This window comes from Eptatretus burgeri, chromosome 6 (assembly GCF_056783735.1).
Source record: "Eptatretus burgeri isolate ZD-2024b chromosome 6, Ebu_testis_v1, whole genome shotgun sequence".
NCBI classification, from domain to species: Eukaryota; Metazoa; Chordata; class Myxini; order Myxiniformes; family Myxinidae; genus Eptatretus; species Eptatretus burgeri.
In genome coordinates, this window is record NC_140966.1 from 100,128,314 (window position 1) to 100,153,584 (window position 25,271).

Genomic DNA, 25,271 nt, shown 5'->3' on the forward strand with positions numbered 1-25,271 from the left:
CATATATATGTATATATATATATATATATATATATATATATATATATATATATATATATATATATATATATATATATATATATATATATATATATATATATATATATTGTGACGTCCACGGGACTTGAATAGTCCCGCCAACGTGGAATGAGCCGAAACGATGGAGGCGGTTTATTTATTTATAACCCAAACATGGCGGTTCTAATCGCTCTACCGCAAACGGGACGAGGAAGGTGGCACGAGTCACTTTTCACTGAGTTGATGATGTTTATTTGTTTTTACTATTAACCAGAAACAACAAGACTCGGCAAGAAAAGGGATCCGGGGCGATTCGACGGGATGGTGTGGGATCGGGCGTGGGGAAAAACACAGACAATTCCAATGAATATACAGATCTCAAACCCTCTAAGGCGCCAAGCACACACACACACACACACACACACACACACACACACACACACACACACACACACACACACACACACACACACACACACACACACACACACACACACACAGACACACACACACACAGACACACACACAAAACGTAGCTATTTCTGGTGGTCAGGCTGGACCGTGGTGTGGACGCAACCGTCCCTGGATCGGCGTCGGACGAGCTGGCCTTGCTCTCGTCAGGGGGGCAGGAGAAACCGTGGTGCTGTCGACCTCCTGGTCTTGGCCCAAGTCCGCTCACAGCCGCCAGGGAACCAGTTCTGGCGCCAAGTTGCGAGCAGGAGAGGGAGGTAGGTCCGCCCACCGTTCGACCCCGTACTCCGAGTCAGCAGAACCCCAGAGCCAACCAAGGTGAGGCACGAGGCTCAGCAAGGCTCCAAGACACGATGAAGAACACGATCGAATCAGCACAACAACAAGGACGCTCTCCGCGCAACAGCCTGCACACCAAAAAAACACGATCGTTTTGTCCCGATCTTCTTCCTCTTCCTTTTTGACCCCGAACAGAACCTTTTTATCCTCCTGTCCTCGTCACTTCCAATCGAGCCGTATATTGGCCCACCGCCGTCGCCTTCTGCCAATCGTGATCACGAGGCGGAGCCATCCGCTGCACTGTCCTGGCCAGTCTCCAGAGAATACCAAAAGGGGTTTCCACAGACACACTTACCCTATCCCGTGTCCCTATCTAATTACGTGACAATTATCATTTCCCCCCTTGAAGAAATGAACATTTACTAGACAACTTATCACCACTGAATTGCTACTTATTACATCGAGATCCTGGTAAACTCGAACAGCATGGCATACCTAATTAAACATCGTAATTACCCTTTGAATACATACCCCCCCTCAAACGTAACAATATATATGTATATATATATATATATATATATATATATATATATATATATATATATATATATATATATATATATGTATACATATGTATATATTTATCGACACATCCCACACTCCTCTAACCGAAGAAGCTGCATAAAGCAACCCAAGAAGGCCTACACAATGTCAGCACTTTCGCTGTTTCAAACCCTTCCCAGAGTTCCTCCACAACTATAAAGACGTTCACACAAAGTACACACATGAGAATCCCGATGCTACAAACCCCCTCAGCTTATTTCATCGCTTATTCGGTTTCATATCAGTGTCATCGCTTATTGGCGAATCATCAGCGATAACGCAGACAGCAATGCATACCAATGAGGCTCCCAAGCATGTACCATGTGCAAACGTCAAAAGCAGTCAATATATAAATAAAGAAAGACTCGAGGAGTGTGGATGCGTCAATTATTTATATAATCCGAGCCACCTGGGGTTTTTTGTTTTTTTTTGTATATTGTTGGGGCTCATATGAGAGCGAACAAACAACACACAACAAGGGTTGCAGGAGACAAGAGGAGCAGGAGAGGGAAGGACAAAACAGTGGGGAACAGAGACATTGGGAGATCTGTGGAAGGGAGAGGGATGGAGGCAGGGAACACGAGGTATACAAGATGGACATTGCAGGGACTTTCAGGAAGGAAAGCAGGGAATTTGAAGGAGGTGGGGTTGGGGTGGATTCACAGGGGTAGAATAGATCAAGGTTTTGGATGGGGGAAGAGAAGAGGTGTTGGTGAACAGCTGTTTTGAAGGCCTGGAGGGAAGAATGGGATTGAGGAGAGTGTGGGAGTTTATTCCAAATGTGGGAAAAAAGAGGAATGAAAGAGTGAAGGTGGGCAGTGATTCGTGAAAAAATGATTTGGGTTTCGTTGATGAGGTGAGGGCTGCTGGCTATTCCCTCCATTCACAGGTGAGAGATGTGGGTGGATCTTTATGTGTATGTGTGTATATATATATATATATATATATATATATATATATATATATATATATATATATATATATATATATATATATATATATGCATACATACACATATACATACACACACACATATATATCTATCTATACATATGTATATATATATATATATATATACATATACTGCACATATACACACATATATTGTTCAACAAAAATCATGTCATCCATCAGATATCACGTGCATCAAAGGAGAGTGAAGGCTTGTCACAGGATAAGCCTTCGCAGCTCCATCTGGATGTTCTCATCCCTCACTACTTCAGCGAGACAATTTTTCAGTTGATTTTCTCTGGCTGGTTGAAGAAAGGATTGAGCAGGATGATGCGGTTAAAAAGGTTGACAAGCTCCAGTGAGAGCAACACAATTTCCTCTCCTTCAGAATGTTTGTACCCATAGAATTTCTGCTGTAGTTTTGAGAGACCACGACTGTCACCAAACACCTTTGCCAGGACTTCAGAAATGAGAGGTGGACTCTACTGGATGTCTTAACCCCTTTTAAGTATTTCGCTACAATCCTTTGAAGACAGATGCTGCATCACGAATGCTGCCTGCTCATCATCATTGGAGCATTTGGATGCCATGACCATCTGCACATCTTCTATCCAATCTTCAACATACAGGTTACTTCGTTCTTCAAGCCTTCCCCCTAATCTTTCCAGCTTCATTCCAGTAGATTGGTGGAGCATCCAGGGCGAGACTCCTCCCTTCCACTGTTGAGGTAGGGGAGGACACCATGAATGCCTCTTCCTTATTTGGGGCAAACCGATCATGACCCACTTCCTTGATGAGACAATCTACTAACTCCTTTGAAGACCATGCTTCTGCCATAGCTGTAGCAGCTTCCGCCTCCTTCTTTGAGATGGCTAGTTTCAGCCCCTCAATCATTTGCTTCATCTCGGCAAACTGCCTTTGCATTTCCTCGGAAAGGCCTCACCTGGTTGTCGTTCCCCAAACCTGTCTGTGAACAAGTCCGATGTGTACTGGCACCAGAAGTTTATTGTCATTGTATGAAACTATTTATTTATTAAATCCATCTCCTTCCCTTTCTCATTCGGCCGCCGTGTCCCTCAGCCGGTTTAATCTTTCACTGTTATTTGGTTGGGAATACCCCTTAAATCAGAGCTGAGAGCCTCGTGTGTTTCTGTGATTCCCACGAACAATGCCGCCATTAAATTGACGTGTCCAAGGGAGTAACAGCCAGTTTTGCTCGATCCATCCAGCGTCTGTCTTAATTGGCATGGACTCAGCAATATGATCAGAAAACAAATAGAGGAATGACAACCTGAAAATAAAAAAGGTAAATCACAATGCATTCTTCAGCTAAAATTAGAATGTAGAGGTCAGAATACTACCTCTTCTCCAATTCATCACAATGACAACTGGGATCTGCAAATCAAGCGTAACAGTATTCATGGAGGCATTACCATTTTGTTGATGTATTTGCTCCTGAAAACATTTTTCAGATCTTTTTCAACTTCGTCGCATGCCTCGTCACAATGGGTAAGAATGGCAACCTGTGGAATGCCTGGAAGATAAAGATAACAACTGTTACTTTCATGTCATTCTAAGAACACCGCATCTGCTTGCGTTATGTGCAGGAAAAGGCCCGGTCACACCTTGACGTTTTAGCCAGTGATGGCAACGTATTAAAATGTATGTAAAACGCTGGCTGACGTTGAACTTTTGATGTTTTTTTTTTAAAGATTCGGACGTATTCATAACGAGTTGGTCGTATGCATAACATATTAGTAACGGACACAGAACGTTTCGTTGTGTTATAGATAACTTATACCAACGAATGCTGAACCTGTTGTCGGCCTACACAACCGATGCCCAACGATAGTCTAACTTTGGCATAGCGCGTTGCACGCATCGCCGACGATGTCGTGACGTAGCCTATTAAAAGGCTGACGCACAACGATTCGAATCATAACTGCCGTAGAAATGGAAGTGACAACATCGCGGTCACACCTTGGCGATCTTGCCAGCGTATGCCGACCTAAGAAAAATGTGTCTAAAACGTTGGGGGCACGTCAAATACGGTATGAGTAAGTTTGGTATACGTGAGTATAACGCTAAAGTACGCTATCATACGTCGTAGTAAGTAGAGTACGTCAAGAAATTTTAAACATGTTCAAAATTTTACGACGTACTCGGCGTATGACACACGTTCCGCATGCGATGGGGATAAGTTTTACACACGATATGCGGACGCTTACACACGTCCACAAAGGCTACTTATAAGCTACTCATAAGTCGAAACACGTCGCGGTCATGTCTTTTTTACGCGAAACTTATTTCTAACTTATGTTTGACATGCTTTGAACCAATTCTTTACGTAGTCCCAACACACATCGACGTATGTAGACGTATTCCAATGACGTCTTCCGGTCGACAAAAAAAAAGAAAAATGAATGTGTTTCTAGGTTACAACTGCCATATAAAGATGTGTTCCAGCGGTTTTGGGAATTGGTTTATAAAAATGCTGCTCATAAAAGGGGAACCCAACAGTGTTTTCGAGTCCTTTTTGAGTCGATGTCCATGTCAGCAGTAACAGTATCAGTATCAGTATCAGTATCAGTATTAGTATTAGTATTAGTATTAGTTTGTTCATGTTGGCAGTAGTAGGTGAGTGTGAGGGGGAGGGTGTGGGTTATGATGGATCGTCCTTGCGTCCGCGTGTCCACGGGTAGGTTCATAGGCTGCCACTCAACGATTTAAATGGCTGCATCTCCACTATTGAAAGTAGACGCTTGCGCTCAACAATTGGATTTTTTTACACTCAACGACTTTTAAACGGTACCACTCAGCTAGTTTCATTGTTTACAATGAACGATTTAAATTGCTGTCACTCGCCTTTGTTTTTTGACGCTGGGGTTTGGGAATTTGAAGCGTTTCTTCTGAACGTGTTAAAACGCTCAAACTCGACTATTTTAAATAGACGCTGCCGATGGACAATTGGAATCATAGCCAAGCTCGACATCGAAGTGTGAACATCCTCGTCATGCCGAAGAAAAGTTTGAAGAATGCTGCAAATAAGTGTCCTGGCCGTGGCCGTGGACGCTGACGCAAGGACGATCCATTATACCGACGTCTTTCAGCCTATGAGTAACTTAAAAGTAACGTCTGTCGATGTGTGGCAACGATCGCGTAACGTGCCAACAACACGTTAATCATAGGTTAGAAATAAGTTTCGGGTACGCTAAACATTACCTCGGCGTGTCTCAACTTATGATTAACTTACAAGTAGCATGTGTTGACGTCTGTCAACGATCGCAGACCGTGCCTACAACTTGTGGCCAGCGTAGCGGAACGTGTGAGTCATACGCCGGCATACGTCGTGAAATTTCAAGCATGAAAAAATTTGAGGACAACCGAAAAGTACAACGTTTAAAGCCAACGTACAACGACGTATGGCAGTGTTTTTCAGCGTGCTCTCAATGTTATCAAAACTTACCCATAACGTATACAACGTGTGCCAGCGTTTTAGAAAAAAAATTCAAAAATCGGCATACGTTGGCTAAAACGTCAAGGTGTGACCGGGCCTTAAGGAAGGTAAAAGTATTGTTAAATGGTACGTGGGGGGGGGGGAGGGGGGCAGTGGTGTGAGAGCAGCACAAAGTTGCAGGGTAGCATCAATGGCTCATGACTAGTGGTCAGTTTTCAACTGCTGATGCATGCCTTCTGCTGGTTGGGGCAGGAATTTGGAATTTGGCCAAGATGCTGGTGATAGCTCGTCGACTCTTGGTGAAGGACACCGTGGGATCATTAATGTCCACAACAAACGCTGGTAGACAGGACAACTGTTTAACATCCATCCAAGGGACAGCACACAGATTAATGAATCATCCTGCCTCTGAAATGCCAGGATGACAGAGTTATTGCTGGGTCGGGATTCAAACCCAGTCGAGACAGCTTAGAGGCGAGTATGAATACCTCTTGACCACCCTGTCAGCCCAGCTAGAATGTGTTAATATAGCATGGCCATGCACTCGATTAAGTTCGAGTTGCCCCTGCAACTAGGGACACATAAGTGATAAGTTGTATGTTAAATGCACTGGGGAAGCAGTGAGCTTCCATCATATAACAGTATGGGGTAAGGACGTTGTCGTGTAAAACCTCCTATCTTTTGGTAAGGCCAGGTGAGGCGCTTGAAATGAGTGAATATGGACACATAAGAAGTGCTACTGGCACGAATTGGGGAATCCCCCCTACTGGCCACTTGCTGGAGGACCGCACACCAAGTGGTAACGTGCGCTGCAGTAACGCCACGGAAAACCCCGAGTGGGGGTAGAACATTGTGGAGGCACAATCCCCCGTCTGTCTACCTGTTTGTTTGTTTGTCTGAATGTGAGCAGGATATTTTCAAAACGTTATAAGTTAGATGTTTGACAAAGACTAATTGACTCAATGTTGGTGAATATCTTGATTCAGATTCAGATCTTCATTGTTAAGTGATTCTTCACAATTGAGAGATAACGCCAAAAATGATATAGCACCATGTTTTAAAAAGATGGGGTCAGGTTACAACTCAACTTTGTGGGAGAGTTGATCAGGTGACAAGCACAATACGATTATATTTCAGTTAAAGTCCGGATGCAGATCAGGCCCATCAGTGGGATAAAATATCACAAACTCTAAGGTCAGGTGGAGGTATGCGCACCACCAAATGCCATTCTTGTGGAAACTGTTTTCATTCTTGGTATCCTCCTGACTCAGTTGTTTTTGCAGACCTGCAGCCTCTGTTGTTGCTTCTCTGCCAGTATGACTGTCTCCAGGCTGAAAAGGTAGGCTGGCATTGCACAAGACCCCAGAACCTTCCCCCTCAATTTCGTTCATATTTTCCTGCCCACCACAAGTCCCTCCACTTTCCTCCATGCCCATGCTCCCACCTGTATTATCCTCCGCAATTCTGCCCCCAAACTGCCATCCTTAGTCACCGTTCCACCAACACACTCAAATCTGCGATATTGCCGGATTTTCTTCCCTTCCAAAATGATAATCCATTCCTTTGTCTGATGTCCAACCCACATTACCTCAGACTTCTCCAGGCTCATCCTCAATCCATGTTTCTCGAGTACCTCTTGTGTGTGCCTCACTCCTCCAATGCCTCATGCATTTCATTCCCACTCTCTGCCACAATCACAAGATCATCTGCATATATTCTGACCCTCCTGCTCACCAGATCTGTCCTTATAATAAACAGCAGTGGACTGAGTGCACTTCCCTGCCTTCATGCAATGTTCATGCTGACTAGCTCCTTTGACAACCCATGGTGAACCGAAACTCTTCCGTTAATTCCCTCATACATACTGCAGCTTCCACCAACCAAGCTTCTGCTTCGGGCACTCCCAACCATATCAGCGTTGCCATCACCATCACCCTCGAGACAGTGTCATAAGCCTTCTCAAGTTCCACAAACCTTAGCACCATTCCCCCTTGCATCTCCAACATCTTCTCCACCAAGTATTTCAGCAGAAACATCCCATCAGTTGCCCCTCTATGGCTCTACCCTCTTGCAACTCCTGCTGCTCTTCGCCTATCTCCTCTTCTTCCCATTTCGTTTTCGTCACATCCAGAATCCTCCCTTGCAACTTCATGATATGAAGCATGATGCCTCGGTACCTCCCCCCCCACCATCCCCTTTCACAATCTCACTGTCCACATCAGGTCAGGTCAGGTTCGATCTGTGACCTGCGACAGGTACCATGTAAACCTGTACTAACCTGTTCCATGGTCGGGTTGTCGGCGACTAAACCGTCTCCCCCACCAGGTTTTGTGGTGAGGGAGGTGTTTGGATATGGACACCCAGCAGGATTAAAAACAAAACCTGCCAAAGGGCGGAGGAGCTCCTTGTGAGCCAACGGCCTTCCATATCTAGTGCCAAACTGTGTCTGCAGACGTCCTCCTACAGTTGGGTTACTTTTTTATGAGGAGGTTGGTGGCAGGATTTGCACTCCGGCCACCGTAAAACCCTTCATTCCGCAAAACGTAAAAACGCAAAAAAATCTGAAAACCCACTCCGTGGGAGTACCTCCTGTGCAGCTTCCCTTCGCAGGGCAGCTCACCGGATGATGGGATTGGGGCAAAGCCTTCGGGACCCCCAATCTTTGATCGGAGGGAAACCACGGGGTAACATCCCTGGGTCAGATTGCGGGAGAGTGTGTCGGAGTGGTGCTGAGGTGTCATCCACCAGACGGCGGTCTCCTTGGGTTAACCTGAGGCGGTCCCTTCGGGTGGGTGCCTGGAAAGTCCTATCCCTAAGAGAGGATGATCACCTGTCTCTGTTATCATCTGAGCTCAAGCGTTTGGACATCGGGATTGCAGCTCTCTCTGTGGTTCGGAGACCGGATTGCGGCGAGATAATGGTGGGTGGTTACACCTACTATTGGTCTGGTCGCTCTGATGGTTACCATACCCAAGGAGTTGCTGTAGCTGTGTCCAATAAGCTGACCCCAATGATAATTGAGGTAACACCGGTCAACGAGCGTATTATGATATTAAGGATTCGTCACTCCTTCGGTGTCATTTCCCTGGTCTCTGTTTATGCTCTGACTGAGGCGAGTGATCTCACCGTGAAGGATGCATTCTACGCCACACTCGAGTCTGTGGTTGATCAGTGCCCCAGACGAAATACACTTCTAGTCTTGGGGGATTTCAATGCATCGACTGGAACTGATAGGGATGGTTATGAGGTGTGTGTTGGTCCCCATGGGTCAGGAACTATGAACCAGAATAGCACGAAGTTCCTTGACTTTGCAAGAAGTCATGGACTTAGGGTGGCTGGTTCATGGTTTCAGCGCCCACAAGCTCATCGCTGGACTTGGTATTCTAACGCTGGCGGTGTGGCAAAGGAGATTGACCATGTCCTCATTGACGGTCGCTGGAGGATGATCCAGAACTGCAGGGTCTACCGGAGTGCTCAGTTCCTCAATACTGACCACAGGCTTGTTGTAGCAACTCTAAAGCTGCACCTTAAATCCTGGAGAATGGTACCATCCCAGCCTAAGCTGGATGTTGCCAAGCTCAGGGATGAGAGAGTAGCTGAGGAGTTTGAGAACAGGCTGAGTGGACACTTGGGGGGTCTGGGTGCTTTGGGGGGTCCTGAAGAGTTGTGGAGCGCCTTCAAGACCACCGTCCTTGATGTTGCCGGTGGATGTCTTGGAACTCACCGCAGGGCAAAGAAGAATTTTGTCTCTCGAAGGACACTGGATACCATTGATCAGAGTCGCAGGGCCAGGCTGAATGGCAGAGCTGAGCTGTTCAGGGAGCTGAGGCGTAAAACTGTACGTGCACTGAGGGTGGACAAGGAGGCCTATGTGCGAGGAATCTGTGAGGGGGTAGAGCATCACCTGTGGACAGGTGATTCTCGTCCCGCTTACAGGGGAATTCGCGCATTACGTTCATCCAAGCCCATCCCTCGGAGCACTGCAGTTCGAGCAGAGAGTGGTAGGCTCTTGACAGAGGAGTCTGAAGTGAAGGCCCACTGGGCCGGTTACTTTGAGCGGTTGTACCAAGCTGATCCCCCAGCTGTCGAGTTGGACGTCAAGGGTGTTACAATCCCTGTTGCTGACCCTCAAATCAACTGTGGTCCACCTTCGCTTGTGGAAACACGGGCTGCGGTGAACCAGTTGAAACGGGGCAAAGCTCCAGGGATCTGTGGCATCCATGCCGAACTTCTCAAGGCTGGTGGAAATGCTGCACTCGTGTCGTTGCATGCAGTTTTGTGCTCTGCCTGGAACACAGGCATCATCCCAACTGACTGGAAGAGGGGCCTTGTTGTCCCTCTCTGGAAAGGGAAGGGTGATCGCCAAGACTGCAACAACTACCGAGGGGTGACGCTGCTCTCAGTGCCGGGCAAGGTCTTTGCTCGGATAATTCTTGATAGGGTTCGCCACCATCTGCTTGAGCACCAGCGTCCAGAGCAGTCAGGCTTTACACCAAAGAGGTCAACGATTGACCGTATCCTTGCACTTCGTGTCCTCACCGAACGCAGACGAGAGTTTCGGCAGGGTCTGCTTGCAGCCTATGTTGATCTCTGTAAAGCGTTCGATTCAGTGAATCGGGATGTCCTCTGGAGGATTCTTGGTCTTCGTGGGGTGCCACCAAAACTGATCGATCTGATGTTTGAACTCTACTCTGGTACTGAGAGTGCTGTGAAGTGTGGTGGTACCACCTCTGACTTATTTCCAGTTGTTACTGGAGTTCGTCAGGGATGTGTACTTGCCCCCACACTTTTCAGCACTTGTATGGACTGGATTTTAGGGAGGATGTCGGAGAGATCAAGTTGCGGTGCATCGTTTGGGAATGTCAAGATCTCGGACCTTGATTTTGCAGACGATGCAGTCATCTTTGCGGAGACTTTAGACATCCTCTTGGGGGCCCTCGAGGTGCTGAATGAGGAGTCGGAACCATTGGGATTACGGGTTTCTTGGGTCAAAACTAAGATCCAGGCTTTCGGTGACATCTTGGATGCTGCTGTCCTGTCTGTGTCTGTTTGTGGTGAGGATGTTTAGGTTGTGGAGAGATTCACTTACCTTGGCAGTGATATTCATGTCTCTGCTGGCTGCGAGTCAGAGGTCAATAGACGTCTGGGTCGGGCCTGGGGAGTCATGGATTCACTGGATCATGGGGTGTGGCGCTGCCGGTACCTGTGCGGGAGGACGAAAGTCCGAGTCTTCAGGTCCTTGGTACTTCCAGTCTTGCTCTATGGGTGCGAGACTTGGACTCTGACCAAGGATCTGAGACGGAGACTTAATTCCTTTGGTACCAGGTCTCTTCGGAGAATCCTTAGCTATCGCTGGTCAGATTTTGTATCCAACGAGCGGTTGCTGAGAGAGACTCGGATGGGATTTGTTACCTGCATAGTCCGTGAGCGTCAGTTGAGGCTGTATGGACATGTGGCTCGTTTTCCTGACGCTGATCCTGCTCACCAGATTCTCTCAGCGAGGGAGTCTCATGAGTGGAGGAGGCCAGTGGGCCGACCACGTGCCTCATGGATGCAGCAGGTTGATCGACATCTCAAGGAGATGGGGATGGGCCTGGCATCTGCCTGGGGGATGGCCAGACGGAGGCCCCTGGAGTACCGGCGGAAAGTGGACGCAGCGACGCGCTGTTCTGGCACATGCTCCCATACCTGACCTGACCTGTCCACATCCCTGTCTCGTGCCAACTTGTTGATCATTTTATTTCCACCACTTTTGTCTGACTTGCGATACACATCTGCTTCCATATCATTTCTTGCCTGATTCACAGCTTTTTTTGACACACCTTATTTACAGCCGCAAAACGGATGTCAAGGTCAACATGTAGGAGATTAAAACCTTGGCCAGACGCTGAAATATGACACCCAACACTTAGGGCCTCGAGGTGCTGCAGTTCGGCCATGAAAGAGTTACATACAACCGCACAAAACACACAAATAATTGAAAATATTGATAAGATTTCAACGTTTTCATTGCACAAGTGCTGGCACCCCAACACAGTTATTTTCCCCAAGCAGCGCTGGGTACCCCAACCAACCTGGGTCACCCGATAAAGATCAGGTCATTTCACCTTCAGTAAACCAACAAGATTGATGCCGAAAGCTGTAGCAAAAAATTAACCCGAGAGTGCACTACAGCAATGATGGACCAAATGGCTAAATCTCCTTTGATTTGCATTTCTTGATTTTCAGACATAGAAACACAAATACATGGATAATTGCCTTGTGGGGAGGGGAGTGGGGGACGGGGGGGGCGGGGATTGCGACCATGACCTGACCCTTGGTACCTGGTGGAGATTGGCCCAACTGTATTTTTTTCCTATGCTCATCTCCCATATCTACTGCCAGATGTTAACTCAGCCTGGGAATTCTTCCACAGAATCCTGCTCTCTCTCATACACAGATTAATCCCATCTCATCTTCAATTATCCTACGCTTCTTCTAGCCCATGGCACATTGGAACCTGTGGCGAGGCAGTCGGTCTGAAACAACTTGCTTTCTCTTCCCGGAAGGCAATTCCTACCGAAGGCAATCTCAGTGCATTCCAAAAATTCCGCACCAAATGTGTGTCCACTGTCAGGAGAGCCAGAAAATATAATCTGTCCAACTTGAAGAATTAACTTTCAAACTTGTCTCCCCTACCCAAAAACCTGGTGGCCCCTTAAGTCTGTCTTTGGTGGATGCTCCCTTTCCACCCCTACCCTCTCTTCAAATGGCACCACAACCGACTCCACTTATGAGAAGGCTAAATGCCTCAATTCTGTGTTTGCTTCCAAATCTTGAGTCCCTAACCCCTTCCCTCTCAGTTCCCATCCTCCCCTGTTGTACCCAACTGCTCAAGGACTCTGTGAATTTTGCACCTGAGAAACTGGAGAAGGTTCCTTGAACCTTTGACTACTGGAATGCTCTGCCACTGAACCAGACGGCGTCAGTTCACATGTCCGAAAAACTGCTCTGTTGTTCTTGCATGTCATTTGCGCTAGGTCACCTTCTATTGACTTGAAAATCCGCTGACAAAATCACCGCACTCCATAAAAAAGTGCAAAAACGATTCCACTCATCTCCAGACCCATCAGCTTACTTCCAATCATCAGCAATGTCATGGATTCAATCATCGCAGTTGATATAAAAACGTTGCTTTTCACAAACAACCTCATCTCAGATCACCAATTTGGTTTCAGACCAGGTCACTCCACCTTGGACATGCTGCTTCTACTCACCCAACAATGAATGGAGGCCCTCAATATCAGACATGAGATCAGAGCCATCTCTGTGGACATATTGTTACGAATCTGGAAGCCATTTGCACACAGACAGAGAGCAGCCCACGCAGTTCAGTTATTTCGATAAGTATGCGTTTATCGTCAGGGTCCCGTCCTTCTATTCTGTCTAATTGGAATTTTGTGTGTGCGCTACGAGTTACTTTTATAGTCAGGTTTTTTATGTCTTTAAATCTTCATCCTTCGTTTTCACACAATCACCCACGTGCAGCGTGTCACGTAGAGGGGTGAGGTTCCCTCCACCCACCCTGAGCTCGTCCAATCAACGGCGGCCATGAGTCGCCTGACAACCCCTCGTCCAATCCGGAGGCGAGTACCTCAGAGCGTTTCCCTCGACCTGAAGACGAGGTGGCGAGCTGTCGTCGAAAAAGGGTCACCCCGTCGTAAAGAAAGAGGAGAGGGTTGGTCATGGTTGGAGCGGTCTGCAGTCTTGGTGGCAATTGGCTTCGTCTGCGGTCGTGGTGGCTTGGTCTCGGTTGTAGTCTGTGGCACTTTGCGGTGGCTCCTTGTGGTAGTGGCAGCCGAGCAACCAGGGACGTGGGCCATGGACTTCGGGTTGTGGGTTCGAGTCCCACCGTGGTGGTTTTGAGTCTGTGTGACCGTACAAGGCGGGAAGGTACCCCGGCCCGGCTGTACCGAATAAAGACCCACGGCGTCCATTTTATTTTTGGTTGTGTGTGTGTGTGTGTGTGTGTGTGTGTGTGTGTGTGTGTCCGTGGGCCCCGTCTGTAAGTAGAATTAAGTGCCTTGTACATTGTGAATTACATTTCTTATTCGTGATAACTCTGCTCTGTGTCTCCCTTCCCGATTATTGCCTCTTGTAAAATAAACCCCCGTGTTAAATGTTCCAGTTTGTCGTCCATGTTTTTCCTTCATTGACCCAGCATGGTGCGTATTGAGAATTAGTGAGGCCGTTTGGGCTGGTAAGTTGCCATGGGGTCCGACGGACTCTGGTAATTCTGCTCGGTTACATTGGACCGAGGTAGCAAGAACGACCCGGTTTGACAGAGCCCGTCGAGGGTGTGGTTTCCCCGGTAGCGAGACTGCGTGGTTATTTAGGTATATTGGACATCGAGACAATTAACCAACGCCACGCGGTCAAAATATTGGCGTCCACGGTCCGCGAGGGACCTGTGACCTTTGGAGTTGTCCGAGAGTTACGACCTAAATTCCGGGTGTTCGGTAGGAGACAACTCCACTGCTCCACCTTTGTGGTCGTTTATTGCCGCTGAACCCCAGCCCACAACAATATCTCATGCTTTGATACAGTCTGGAATCCTCCATTACTCTCCAAACTGTCTGCCTTTGGCATCCAAGGCCAACTCCACACATGGCTAACTGACTTCCTCTACTCTTGTAGGCAACATGTGGCTCTCAATGGAATTGTTTCATCTCCTCTCCCTTTTAAGGCTGGAGTGCTCCAAGACAGTGTTCTAGGCCCAGTCCTTTTGCTATTCTTCATCAATGAGCCCTCTTAACTCTCTGGAATATCCCCCTTTATCTATTTTTGACTCCTCCACCCTCTGCTGTGACATCCATCATCCTTCAGATCGACAGGCAACAGCCTCTCCCCTCTTTTCAGATCTTCACAAAATTAAAAGCTGATCAAACTCTTGGAATATGTGTTTCAATCCAGACAAATCCCTGACTCTCAATCTCTCCCTCCAAAAGGACCATATTGATGAGGGATGTCATGGCAGAGATTGGAGGAGTTAGAAAATACATGAAGAGGACATTCCAGAGAGTCAGATGGATCATTCATTAAGATTAGGAAAAGGATTGGGCCCACAACACTGCCTTGGCACACCAGCCAAACCATCCAATCCACTTTATAAACGACAAGAAAGGGTACCCGGCGAAATATTAACTTTTACCCTTCAAAGATCGTGCGAATAAATGATTGAAGTATCAGTTGCTTTTTTTCATATCCTTTTCTTACCTGTGTTGCAAGTGGAATGAAAGGTGGTGTATAATCAGACACTGTTTTATAGGGCAATATATCACTGTTATATGAATAAAATGGAAATGTTGAAAAAAATGATTGAATAGAGCAAGCACTTTCTGAATCTAACTGGAGGGGGAGCACTCGGAAGAATGAAAAACCTCCGCCGCCAATACTGCTAGGTCACTCAAGTGAACCTGATATCCTATTCATTCAATTTGATGTCAACAGTGCTCACAGAGTTATAGTTTGCAACTTTCCCTTTTACTTTTAACTTTTACATACTCAATTCATTCGTCATAACGAGATTCCTTGAGACAGAAATTGATTTTACGTGGGTATATCCACCTGAAGTTCCAAAATCAGCCGCAATTATAATTTTGGCATGTTTTTTGTTGGAAATCACTTATAACATGAAGAAATGCAAAAAAAAAAAAATCGAAATTTTGTTGAAAAAAAAACTTGCAAAAATATTTTTTCTTTTGGGGGGGGGGGGTTGAAAATCACTTAAAACATGTAGAAATGCAAAAAAAAATTTTCAAAATGGCCGCCATAGCGGCCACATTGGATTTTGGACCAAGTCCCAAATCTAATGGCATGGTCCTTGGACCATACCTAATCCACCCACCAAGTTTCGTCGAAATCCGTCGAGGAGTTTTTCCGTAATGCTGTTCACAAACAAACAAACAAACAAACAAACAAACAAACAGAAAGGGATGAAAACAGTAACCTCCGATCTTCGATGGCGGAGGTTAATAAATATGAAAAACGGGAATGAATGAGATTCACCATTATTATGAGTGAAGAAGAAGATGAAGGAGGAAGAGATTTTGTTTTAATGTAAATTGAAACCGGCCCATCTCTACTTACCTTACTGAATTACATCATTCTGTTTGAAACGTCATTCAACGATATCATACTGTTTGCAGCCTTATTCAACCATATCATGCTATTTGCAGATTGTGCTTAATTAATTATATCCCTTATATTAAGGGGCTGTCATACCTTGACGATTTGGCCAGCGTATGCCGACTTATGAAAAATTTGTCTAAAACGCTGGCACACGCCGAATATGTTATGGGTAAGTTTTGATAACACCAAGAGCACGCTGAAAAACACTGCCAGACGTCGTAGTACGCTGGCTTTCATCGTTGTACTGTGCGGTTGTCCTCAAATTTTAACATGCTTGAAATTTTACGACATATGCCGGCGTATGACTCATACATTCTGCTACGCTGGCCATAAGTTGTAGGCACGTTATGCGATCGTTGACACACATCGACACACGTCGACACACATTATTTGTAAGTTACTCATAAGTCGAAACATGTCGAGGTAATGAATAGCGTACCTGAAACTTATTTATAACCTATGAGTAATGTGTTGTAGGCACGTTACACGATCGTTGACACACTTGACGTTACACGATCGACTTGACTTCCGGTTCCGGTTTTGGAGCGGCGAGAGGTCTCCTTCGGGGCTCCCTGCTGACGTTCTCAAAGTTAAGTTTCCGGTTGTTATTTGTCCCGTTTTAACTGCTTAATTTTCTCACCTGCATGTTACTGTGTGTTCCTAGTTCGGTTTTGTTTCAAAAATCGTGCTATTTTGTGAGTATTTTTGTCGATGTTCTTACCTGGTGTTTGAGGCCTAGGCCGAGGCTTGAGGCCTACCGGTTCCACTCGGTGTTCGATCGTTTTTTTTTTTTTTCTCCCCATTACCTTCAATTTCTATCCTCCCCATTACCTTCAATTTTCATCCTCCCCACTTTCCAAACATCCCCCATTCTCCCAACTAATCTCTTCCTTATCTCAAAAACATATATATATATAATAAAAAATATATACCCAACAACAACAACACGCTCACCTTCTCCCGATTCTGCTTCTTCTTCTTCTTCTTCTTCTTCTTAACTTCCTCCTCATCTTCTTCCTCGATTTTTTTTCTACACTTCCATGAACTAATCTGTTGAACTCTCTCATACATTATTATTAACAACAAAAACGATCTTATAATGCTTCATCTTCCTCTCTCACACATGTGGTACTCTTTACTGTTTCACAATGCACTACTCTTCTACTATTTTAACGGACTGCTCTCATTTCGACCTCTCCCTCATTCCTTGCCTAAAAAATCCAACTATTACAGCGCTTCTCTCCATTCTCTGAATTCGCCTTCATTGCATCCATCAAGAATTGTGTTAAATCGCATCTCTGACCTAAAACGTTTAAAAACCACAGTTTGCCATGGATGCTCGCTTTCCATCCACCATTTTTTTTTCCAACTTCAGTGCCAACTCACCCCCCTCACCCCTCACTCTCACTCTCAAAGCAACCATCCCACTCTTCTCCCTCCAAGCCTCCCTCTCACCAATCTCAAAAATTCCCCCCTCGCCTTTCTAACACCTTTCATGCCCCTCACTCTTCATTCTCTAAGTTGCCCCCCTCTCATCCACCAACTTGCCTCCCTCCACTGCCCTCTCACCTCCATCTCTTCACTCCACCTCCTCAAATCCTCAACTGCCTTCTTCCTTGTCTCTTGTCCCCCCTCTCTCCCAGCACCACAGGGCCTTTTCTCCTCCTCATTCGGCCCCCTCCCCTCGCTATTCTGCAATACCCCACACTCTTTCAGCAACCCTCCTTACCTCCCCCCCCCTCGTCCCTTGTCCTACCCTCCCCCTCCCCCTCCATCTCCTGCACCCAAAGCCTCCTCCCCTACCTCTTCATTAAAAGTGTGGACCTCAAATATCTGGGGCCTTCGCTCAAACCTTTCAGATCTTTCCATACAGGTTGCCACTGACAAACCAGACATTATCTGCCTAACAGAAACTTTCCTCTCCCAAGACGTGTCTGACTCCCAAGTATCTCTCCCTGATTACTCCCTCTTACGGTATGACAGACCTGAGCCTCGTCCTGGTGGAGGTGTTGCTCTCTTCATCAAAGACTCTATTCCTCACTCTCCATGCACTGCTCTCACTCCCCCACACCCCCAGGAATACCTCTGGCTTCGGCTTCCCCTCCACTCCCACCTCATGTTTATATGTGTACTGTACCATCCACCGAACAGTGATGACTCCATCTACACCTAACTATCCGAAAACATGGACCATCTTCTATCTTCTCATCCAAACTCTCTCTTCCTCTTATGTGGTGACTTCAATTGTCATCACGCCAGTTGGCTAGGTGTGGGTACCTCTCTCACCTGCCATGGCACCTCAGAAAAAGCTTTCTGCGACTCATTGGGACTGACTCAATCGGTCAACTTCCCGACCCGGATCTCAACCAATGGTACTCCATCTCTTCGGGATCTGATTTTGACAAATTTCCCTGACAATATCTGCTGCTCTTCCTTCGCTCCAATTGGTTCTTCTGACCACGTCCTTGTTAAAGTGGACATCTCTCTGGCTGTTATCAGAGAACCACCTCACCGCCGTCGAGTCTGGCATTTCACTCAAGCCGACTGGCAGGGTCTCCAAGCAGCAATCAAACTTACAGACTGGTCTCCTATCACTACTTTCTCAAACATCAACTCATCCTGGGAATTCTTTCAAAGAAACTTGCTCTCCCTCATGCACAGATTTATCCCCTCTCGTGTTCAGTTGTCTTACCCTTCCTCCCGCCCTTGGTTTACTGAAGCTTGTGGCGAGGCAGTTGTCCTGAAACAACTTGCCTTTGCCTCATGGAAAGCAAACCCAACTGAGGGCAATCTCATTTCTTTCCACAAAGCTCGGAACAAGTGTGTATCTACCCTCAGGAGAGCCAGAAAACAACATCTTTCTCATCTCAAGTCTGACCTCTCAAACCTCTGTCCCTCCTCAAAATCCTGGTGGCGTTTAATCAAATCTGTTTCTGGTGTATGTTCCCCCTCCATCCCCTCCCTTACCTCAAATGGCCGCACTGCTGATTCCACACGTGATAAAGCTGAATGTCTAAACTCGGTGTTTGCAGCTAAATCTTGTGTCCCAAACCCATCACTATCTCTACCCACTTTACCCAGTCGGACCCAACTGTCCCTGGACTCTGTATCCTTTTCTCCTGACAAGGTGGAGAGCTTGCTTTCAAACCTCGAGTCAGATTCTGCAACCGGTCCAGATGGCATCAGCCCACGTGTCCTCAAAGCCTGCTCTTCTGCTCTTGCTCACCCCCTCTCTGTTCTATTCACCCTCTCATTTGCCCAAGGTCATCTGCCATCTGCTTGGAAATCTGCTAACATCACTGCCCTGCATAAAAAAGGTGCAAAAACAGATCCCTGTAACTACAGACCAATCAGCCTTCTCCCAATCATCAGCAAGGTTATGGAATCCATCATCGCTTCAGACATGAAATCCTTCCTCTTCTCCAATGGCTTGATTTCCAATAATAAATTTGGTTTCAGACCAGGTCACTCTACCCTGGATATGCTGCTTCTGCTCTCCCATCAATGGATGGAGGTCCTCAATGCCAGACAGGAAATCCGAGCCGTATCCCTGGACATATCACGTGCTTTTGACACAGTCTGGCACCCTGCACTACTCACCAAACTCTCTTCCCATGGTATTCAAGGCCATCTCCACTCATGGCTCGCAGACTTCCTCTCCTGTCGCAGTCAACGTGTGGCCCTAAATGGAGTTCTTTCATCCCCTCTTCCTGTGCAGGCTGGAGTTCCTCAAGGTAGCGTTCTGGGCCCTGTTCTTTTTCTGGTTTTCATCAATGATCTCTCAGACTCTCTGGAAAATCCTCTATTTCTCTTTGCCGACGACTCCACCCTCTGCCGTACCATCTGTCATCCCTCAGACCAGCAAGCAGCAGCTGATTCGCTCACTGCAGATCTGGATAAAATCACAAACTGGTCCAACACGTGGAACATGTCTTTCAATCCAGACAAATCTCACACTCTCACTATGTCTCTTCGAAAGGACCGCTTAGAAACCCCCCCCATCCACTTTCTCAACAATCCTCTAGAAGAAGTCTTTTCTTTCAAGCTTCTGGGTCTCACTATCTGCCATGACCTTTCCTGGGAAAGTCACATTTCCAACCTCGCCTCAAAAGCCAGTCGCCGACTGGGAATCCTCCGTCGTGCAAAGTCCTTCCTCGGCCCTCTTGAGCTCCTGACCACTTACAAAGCTTTTGTCCGTAGCTTGATGGAGTACTGCTCTCCCCTCTGGGCTGGTGCTCCTGCCTCCCACCTTTCTCGGCTTCACGCTGTCAAAACCAGGGCATTTAAGATCATCGGAATCTCCCGCAATGAAGCTGAGTCTTTGGGCCTCTCACTCAATCACCGCAGGTTGGTCAGTGGTCTTTCTGTCTTCTACCGACTCCTCTCCAGCCTTGCCCCCCCCTGCTCTCTCTGCGATTTGTCCCCACTACATTTCCACAGGGCGCTCAAGGTCCGCCAACAACCCCCTTCTGGTAAAACTACCAAAATCACGAATCACTGCTCATCTTCACTCTTTCATTCATCTTTTTTCCCACCTTTGGAATAAACTTCCTCACTCTATTCTTTCCCATTCTTCCCTCCAGGCTTTCAAAACAGCAGTTCACCACCACCTCTTATCTTCCCCCATCCAAATCCTCGATCTTTTCTACCCCCGATAATCCACCCAAGCCCACTTCCTTCAATTCCCCTGCTTTCCTTCCTGAAAGTCCCTGTAATGTCCATCTTCTCTTCGCCATGTTCCCCGTCCCATCCCCATCCCTCTCCCTTCCACTGTTCACCGAATGTGTCTGTTCCCCACTGTTTTGTCCCTTCCACTCCCGCCCCTCTTGTCTCATGCCTCCTTGCTGTGAGTTGTGTGTTAGCTCTCATACGAGCCTCGACCAAGGTATACAAAAAAAAAAAAACACGTCGAGGCACGTTAGGCGATCGTTGACACACGTCGAGGCACGTTACTTGTAAGTTACTCATAAGTCGAAACACGACGAGGTAATGCTTAGCGTACCCAAAACTTATTTCTAACCTCTGAGTAACGTGCTTTGAACCTATCTGTAACGTACCTCCAACGCATATTGACGTATGTAGACGTATTTGATTGACGTCTTCCGGACGACCACAGAACTTACTGAACGTGTTTCTAATTTACAGCTACCGTATAATGGCGCATTGGCAGTGTTTAACAAAAAAAAAAAAAAAAACCAATAACTTTCGATATTTCGTCACGTGCCGTTACGTCACGTCCGATTGCCTCTTCAGTTTGCTCATGTCTTATTCTTAGTTCCTCTGTGAATATTTTCTGTTTGAGGATATTGTCACGTCGACATCGAAACTTAAAAGCAAATGTCTGAATATATTTTAAAATTCGTGATAGACTAAATATAAAAATAAAAAATAAAAAACAACAACTTCAGATATTTCGTCACGTGCCTTCACGGAGACAAGGAGGAAAAGAAAGTGTGCCTTGACGGAGAAAATAAGTTTTGGGTATGCGAAACATTACCTCAACGTGTTTTGCCTTATGAGTAACTTACAAGGAACGTGTGTCGACGATCGCATATCGTGCCTACAACTTATTCCCAGCGTAGCGGAACATGTGAGCCATATGGCGAGTAAGTCGTAAAATTTTCAGCATGCTTGAAATTTCACGACGTACTCGACGTCCCACAAAATATGACAGCGTATTTCTTCGTTTTTCAGCGTGCTCTTAACGTATACACAACTTACCCATAACGTATTCGACGTGTGCCAGCGTTTTAGACACATTTTTCATAGGTCGGCATACGCTGGCTCAATCGTCAAGGTGTGCCTGCGTGGTTGACACTTCCAATTCTCAGGCGGTTATGATTTAAATCGGCGTGCGGCAGGTTTTTAACAGGCTACGCCACGAGTTCGTCAGCGATATGTGCAGCGCGCTATGCCTAATTAAACTATCGTTGGGCATAGGTTCTGAACGCCGACAACAGGCTAAGCATTCGTTGGTATAAGTTATCTATAAGACAACGAAACGTTCTGTGCCCGTTACTAATATGTTATGAATACGACCAAAATTAAAAAAAAAAAAAAAACATCAAAATTTCAGCGTACGCCAACGTTTTACATACATTTTTATACGTTGCCATTGCTGGCTAAATCGTCAAGGTGTGACAGCGCCTTAACAATTGTTGCCGGGTGCACACAGGCAGGTAGGGACGGCCGGATGCAGGGATGGATTGTCGGATGCAGGGACAGATGCAGACACGCCAAGACCCAGCTCCTTTTATATTTCGGTGAGGAAGTTCAGTCATTCAAACTCCTGGGCCTCACTATCAGCAATGATATTACTTTGGCAAACTATATTTCAAAGTTGGCATCATCTGTCTTGAGCAAACCACATTTCAAAGTTGGCTTCCAAAGCCTGCCACCAACTGGGCATGTATGGGGGATGAACAGCTGTCTTGAAGCCCTGGAGGGAGGAATGGGACTAAACAGACTGTGGAAGTTTTTTCCACAGGTGAGAGAAAAGAGAAACAAATTGGTGCAACTAAGTTGTGAGCCTGGATTTTGAGAGCTCAAGACTTTTTTTTTCTGACTTCTGACTCTATTTTTGGTCATGCAAGGTCTTTCTTTGGTCAATCTGAACTTTTGACAACTGACAAAGCCTTCATTCACAGCTTCATAGAGTACTGCTCTCCCCTTCAGGCCCTGCCAAACATCTTGCACTTCTTTATGCCATGGAATGCAAGGCCCTCATCATTATTGGGATCTCCCAAAATGTATCTTAGTGTCTTGGCCTGTTGCCTTCGCACTGCAGACAGGTCCATAGCCAACCTTTCTTCTACCACCTCCTTTTTGATCTTGCACCCTTTGCCCTCTCTTGGCTCTGTCCCTCCTAGGTTTCTGCAGGACACTCATGGTCTGTGCCAAACCCTCTTCTTGTTAAGCTCTCAAAATCCAGGCTCACAACTTAGTTGCACCAATTTGTTCCTCTTTTCTCTCACCTGTAGAAAAAAACTTCCACAGTCTGTTTAGTCCCATTCCTCCCTCCAGGGCTTCAAGACAGCTGTTCATCCCCCATACATACTCATGATCTCCTCGACCCAAATTACCCCATTCCCAAGCACTTCCTTTTCCCATTTTATTGCGATTTCTCCCTCTCCCTCAGCTCTTTTTCTTTCCTAGTTGTTTGTTACTTTTCTGTTTCATCCCCACCTTCCCCTTTCTCTTCTTGCTGTGTTTCATTCAGCTTCTGTGTAGCTTGTTCTCCACCATGGGTCCTTCTCCCCCTCCCCTTGATCTCACTCTCACTAATATTCTGCTAGCGTTTCCCACTTGCCATTTTGTTCCCTTACATTCTGCTTTCCCTCTTCCACAAGATTGAATCATGTACATATATTAAAAAAAAAACTTTTTTCCTCTTTGATGTGGGGTTCAGACCCCCAGGACCTCCCTTCAGTCCACATATGCACATACCAGTTACAGGACATCATACCACATAAGGAAAGCAAATAACTCGATCCTTGCAGATCATTAATGAGCCTGATAATGTTTTACCAACAATTATCAATAGCAACATGTTAAATTCTCTGTGTATCTCTCTTTCCAGTCTTTAATTAACCTCCGCCATCGAAGATCGGAGGTTACTGTTTTCACCCCTTTCTGTGTTTGTTTGTTTGTTTGTGAACAGTATTACGGAAAAACTCCTCGACGGATTTCGACGAAACTTGGTGGGGGGGGTTATGAATGGTCCAAGAATCATGCCATTAGATTTTGGACTTTGTCCCCCCCCCCCCAAAAAAAAAAATTTAGAGAATTTTTTAAATTTTTTTTTGCATTTTTACATGTTTTAAGTGATTTCCAACCACCCCCCCCCAAAAAAAAAATGTTGGACGAAAGAACTATAACGCTGTCAGCACTGTTGACATCATATTTAATGAATAAGATATAAGGTTTACTTGAGTGACCCAACAGTATTGGCGGCGGAGGTTTTGCACTCTCCCGAGTGCTCCCCTTCTCGTTGCAAACTATTAATACAAATGCTTACAATAAAAAAAATTAACCCTTAATCACTCTGGAGTACTTGTAAAAGTATCCACATAACTCGGCAATTACGAATCCAAAAATGCCTTAAAGATATTGTCGGGGAGGTGGCCGGGTTCGAATCCCACTACCTAAATTCGTGGTAGCCAGGCGGTTGACACCGACCAACCTCCTGGGATGGTCGAACGGTCCTTATTCCGAGGAGGCGGACACGCTCATTGCCATGGATTTCAGCTCGTGCTCGAAGGTATGGTGGATGGCAACACCATTGTATGGGGGAAGACAACAGAGCCCATTGAGGGCAGTAGCATACGGAGAAGGAGTACTTGGAATGGAACGAAAGGAGGATTACGGAAGATGGACAGCACGAGGGGGTTTGATCCGCGAACCCCACTACAAATACACGAAATGCGGTTTCTTCAAAACGGAATACATTTAATGAAACTCATATATTTATAAGGACAACAATGGAGATGACAATATAATTATGTGACAATTATAAGGACAACAAGATAAGGACAATATAATGAACCACTTATATGATCGAGGCCTCGCACATCACGGACGCAAACACAGACAAAGGGTGACAAACGAAAATAAACCCCCCTTTTAAAATGCACCGGTACTCAGCCTGTCCAAGGGCTGACCTTCGCCAATATCGTAATGGGGAGCTTCGTCCTGCACATGTACTTGCAAGCAAAATGGTGCCGTCTCGTCGTGCCCGGGAGGAACGCGCCTCCACCATCCACATGCACATGCAGGTAGAATCGCGTTGTAGCAGCTTCACTTGTAGCAGCTTTCCACACTCTACACGTGCAAATCTGGCTGGCACCTCCTCGATCGGCTCCGTTTGATCACACCAGACGTGCATCAATCTGCTCTGCTCGATCACCCCCGACATGCGATTTACCATACTCGATCTGCTGTCTCCGAAGCCCCCTCTCCAAGCACACCGTGACTTCGATCCTCCTCTTTATTATCATCCTCTGTCACCTCTGCCCTGGGGCGTGGCCTCCTCACCTCCAAACATGGGAAGGTGGGGCTTCTCCTGTCGTCGTTGTCTCAGGGACTCGGTTTCTCGGTTACAGCCTGGCTTAGAATATAAAAAACATAATGAAAATCACAGAGGGTAATCACGAACAGGGGAACTTATTTTTACTCCCTAAGCAAATTAACACCGCACCACCCCTCGTTGTGGTGATACGTAACACTTAAGCTCACAGATTCCCTAACTTATTTACATCAAGGTGATTCTACCCGTCCATGGACCATTCCACACTATACAATTATATCTGAACTATTAAATCAG

The 25,271-nt window shown here is 46.2% G+C and overlaps 1 protein-coding gene across 1 annotated transcript in view; it reads right to left on the reverse strand.

The window, feature by feature from the left end:
• The window catches only part of LOC147025454 (interferon-induced protein 44-like), a 91,693-nt gene that overhangs the window by 14,372 nt on the left and 52,050 nt on the right, over window positions 1-25,271 (reverse strand). The window contains exon 9 of the mRNA XM_085886451.1: window positions 3,756-3,856. Within this exon, the coding sequence (XP_085742577.1) occupies window positions 3,756-3,856 (101 nt within the window). The remainder of the gene's footprint in view (window positions 1-3,755; window positions 3,857-25,271) is intronic.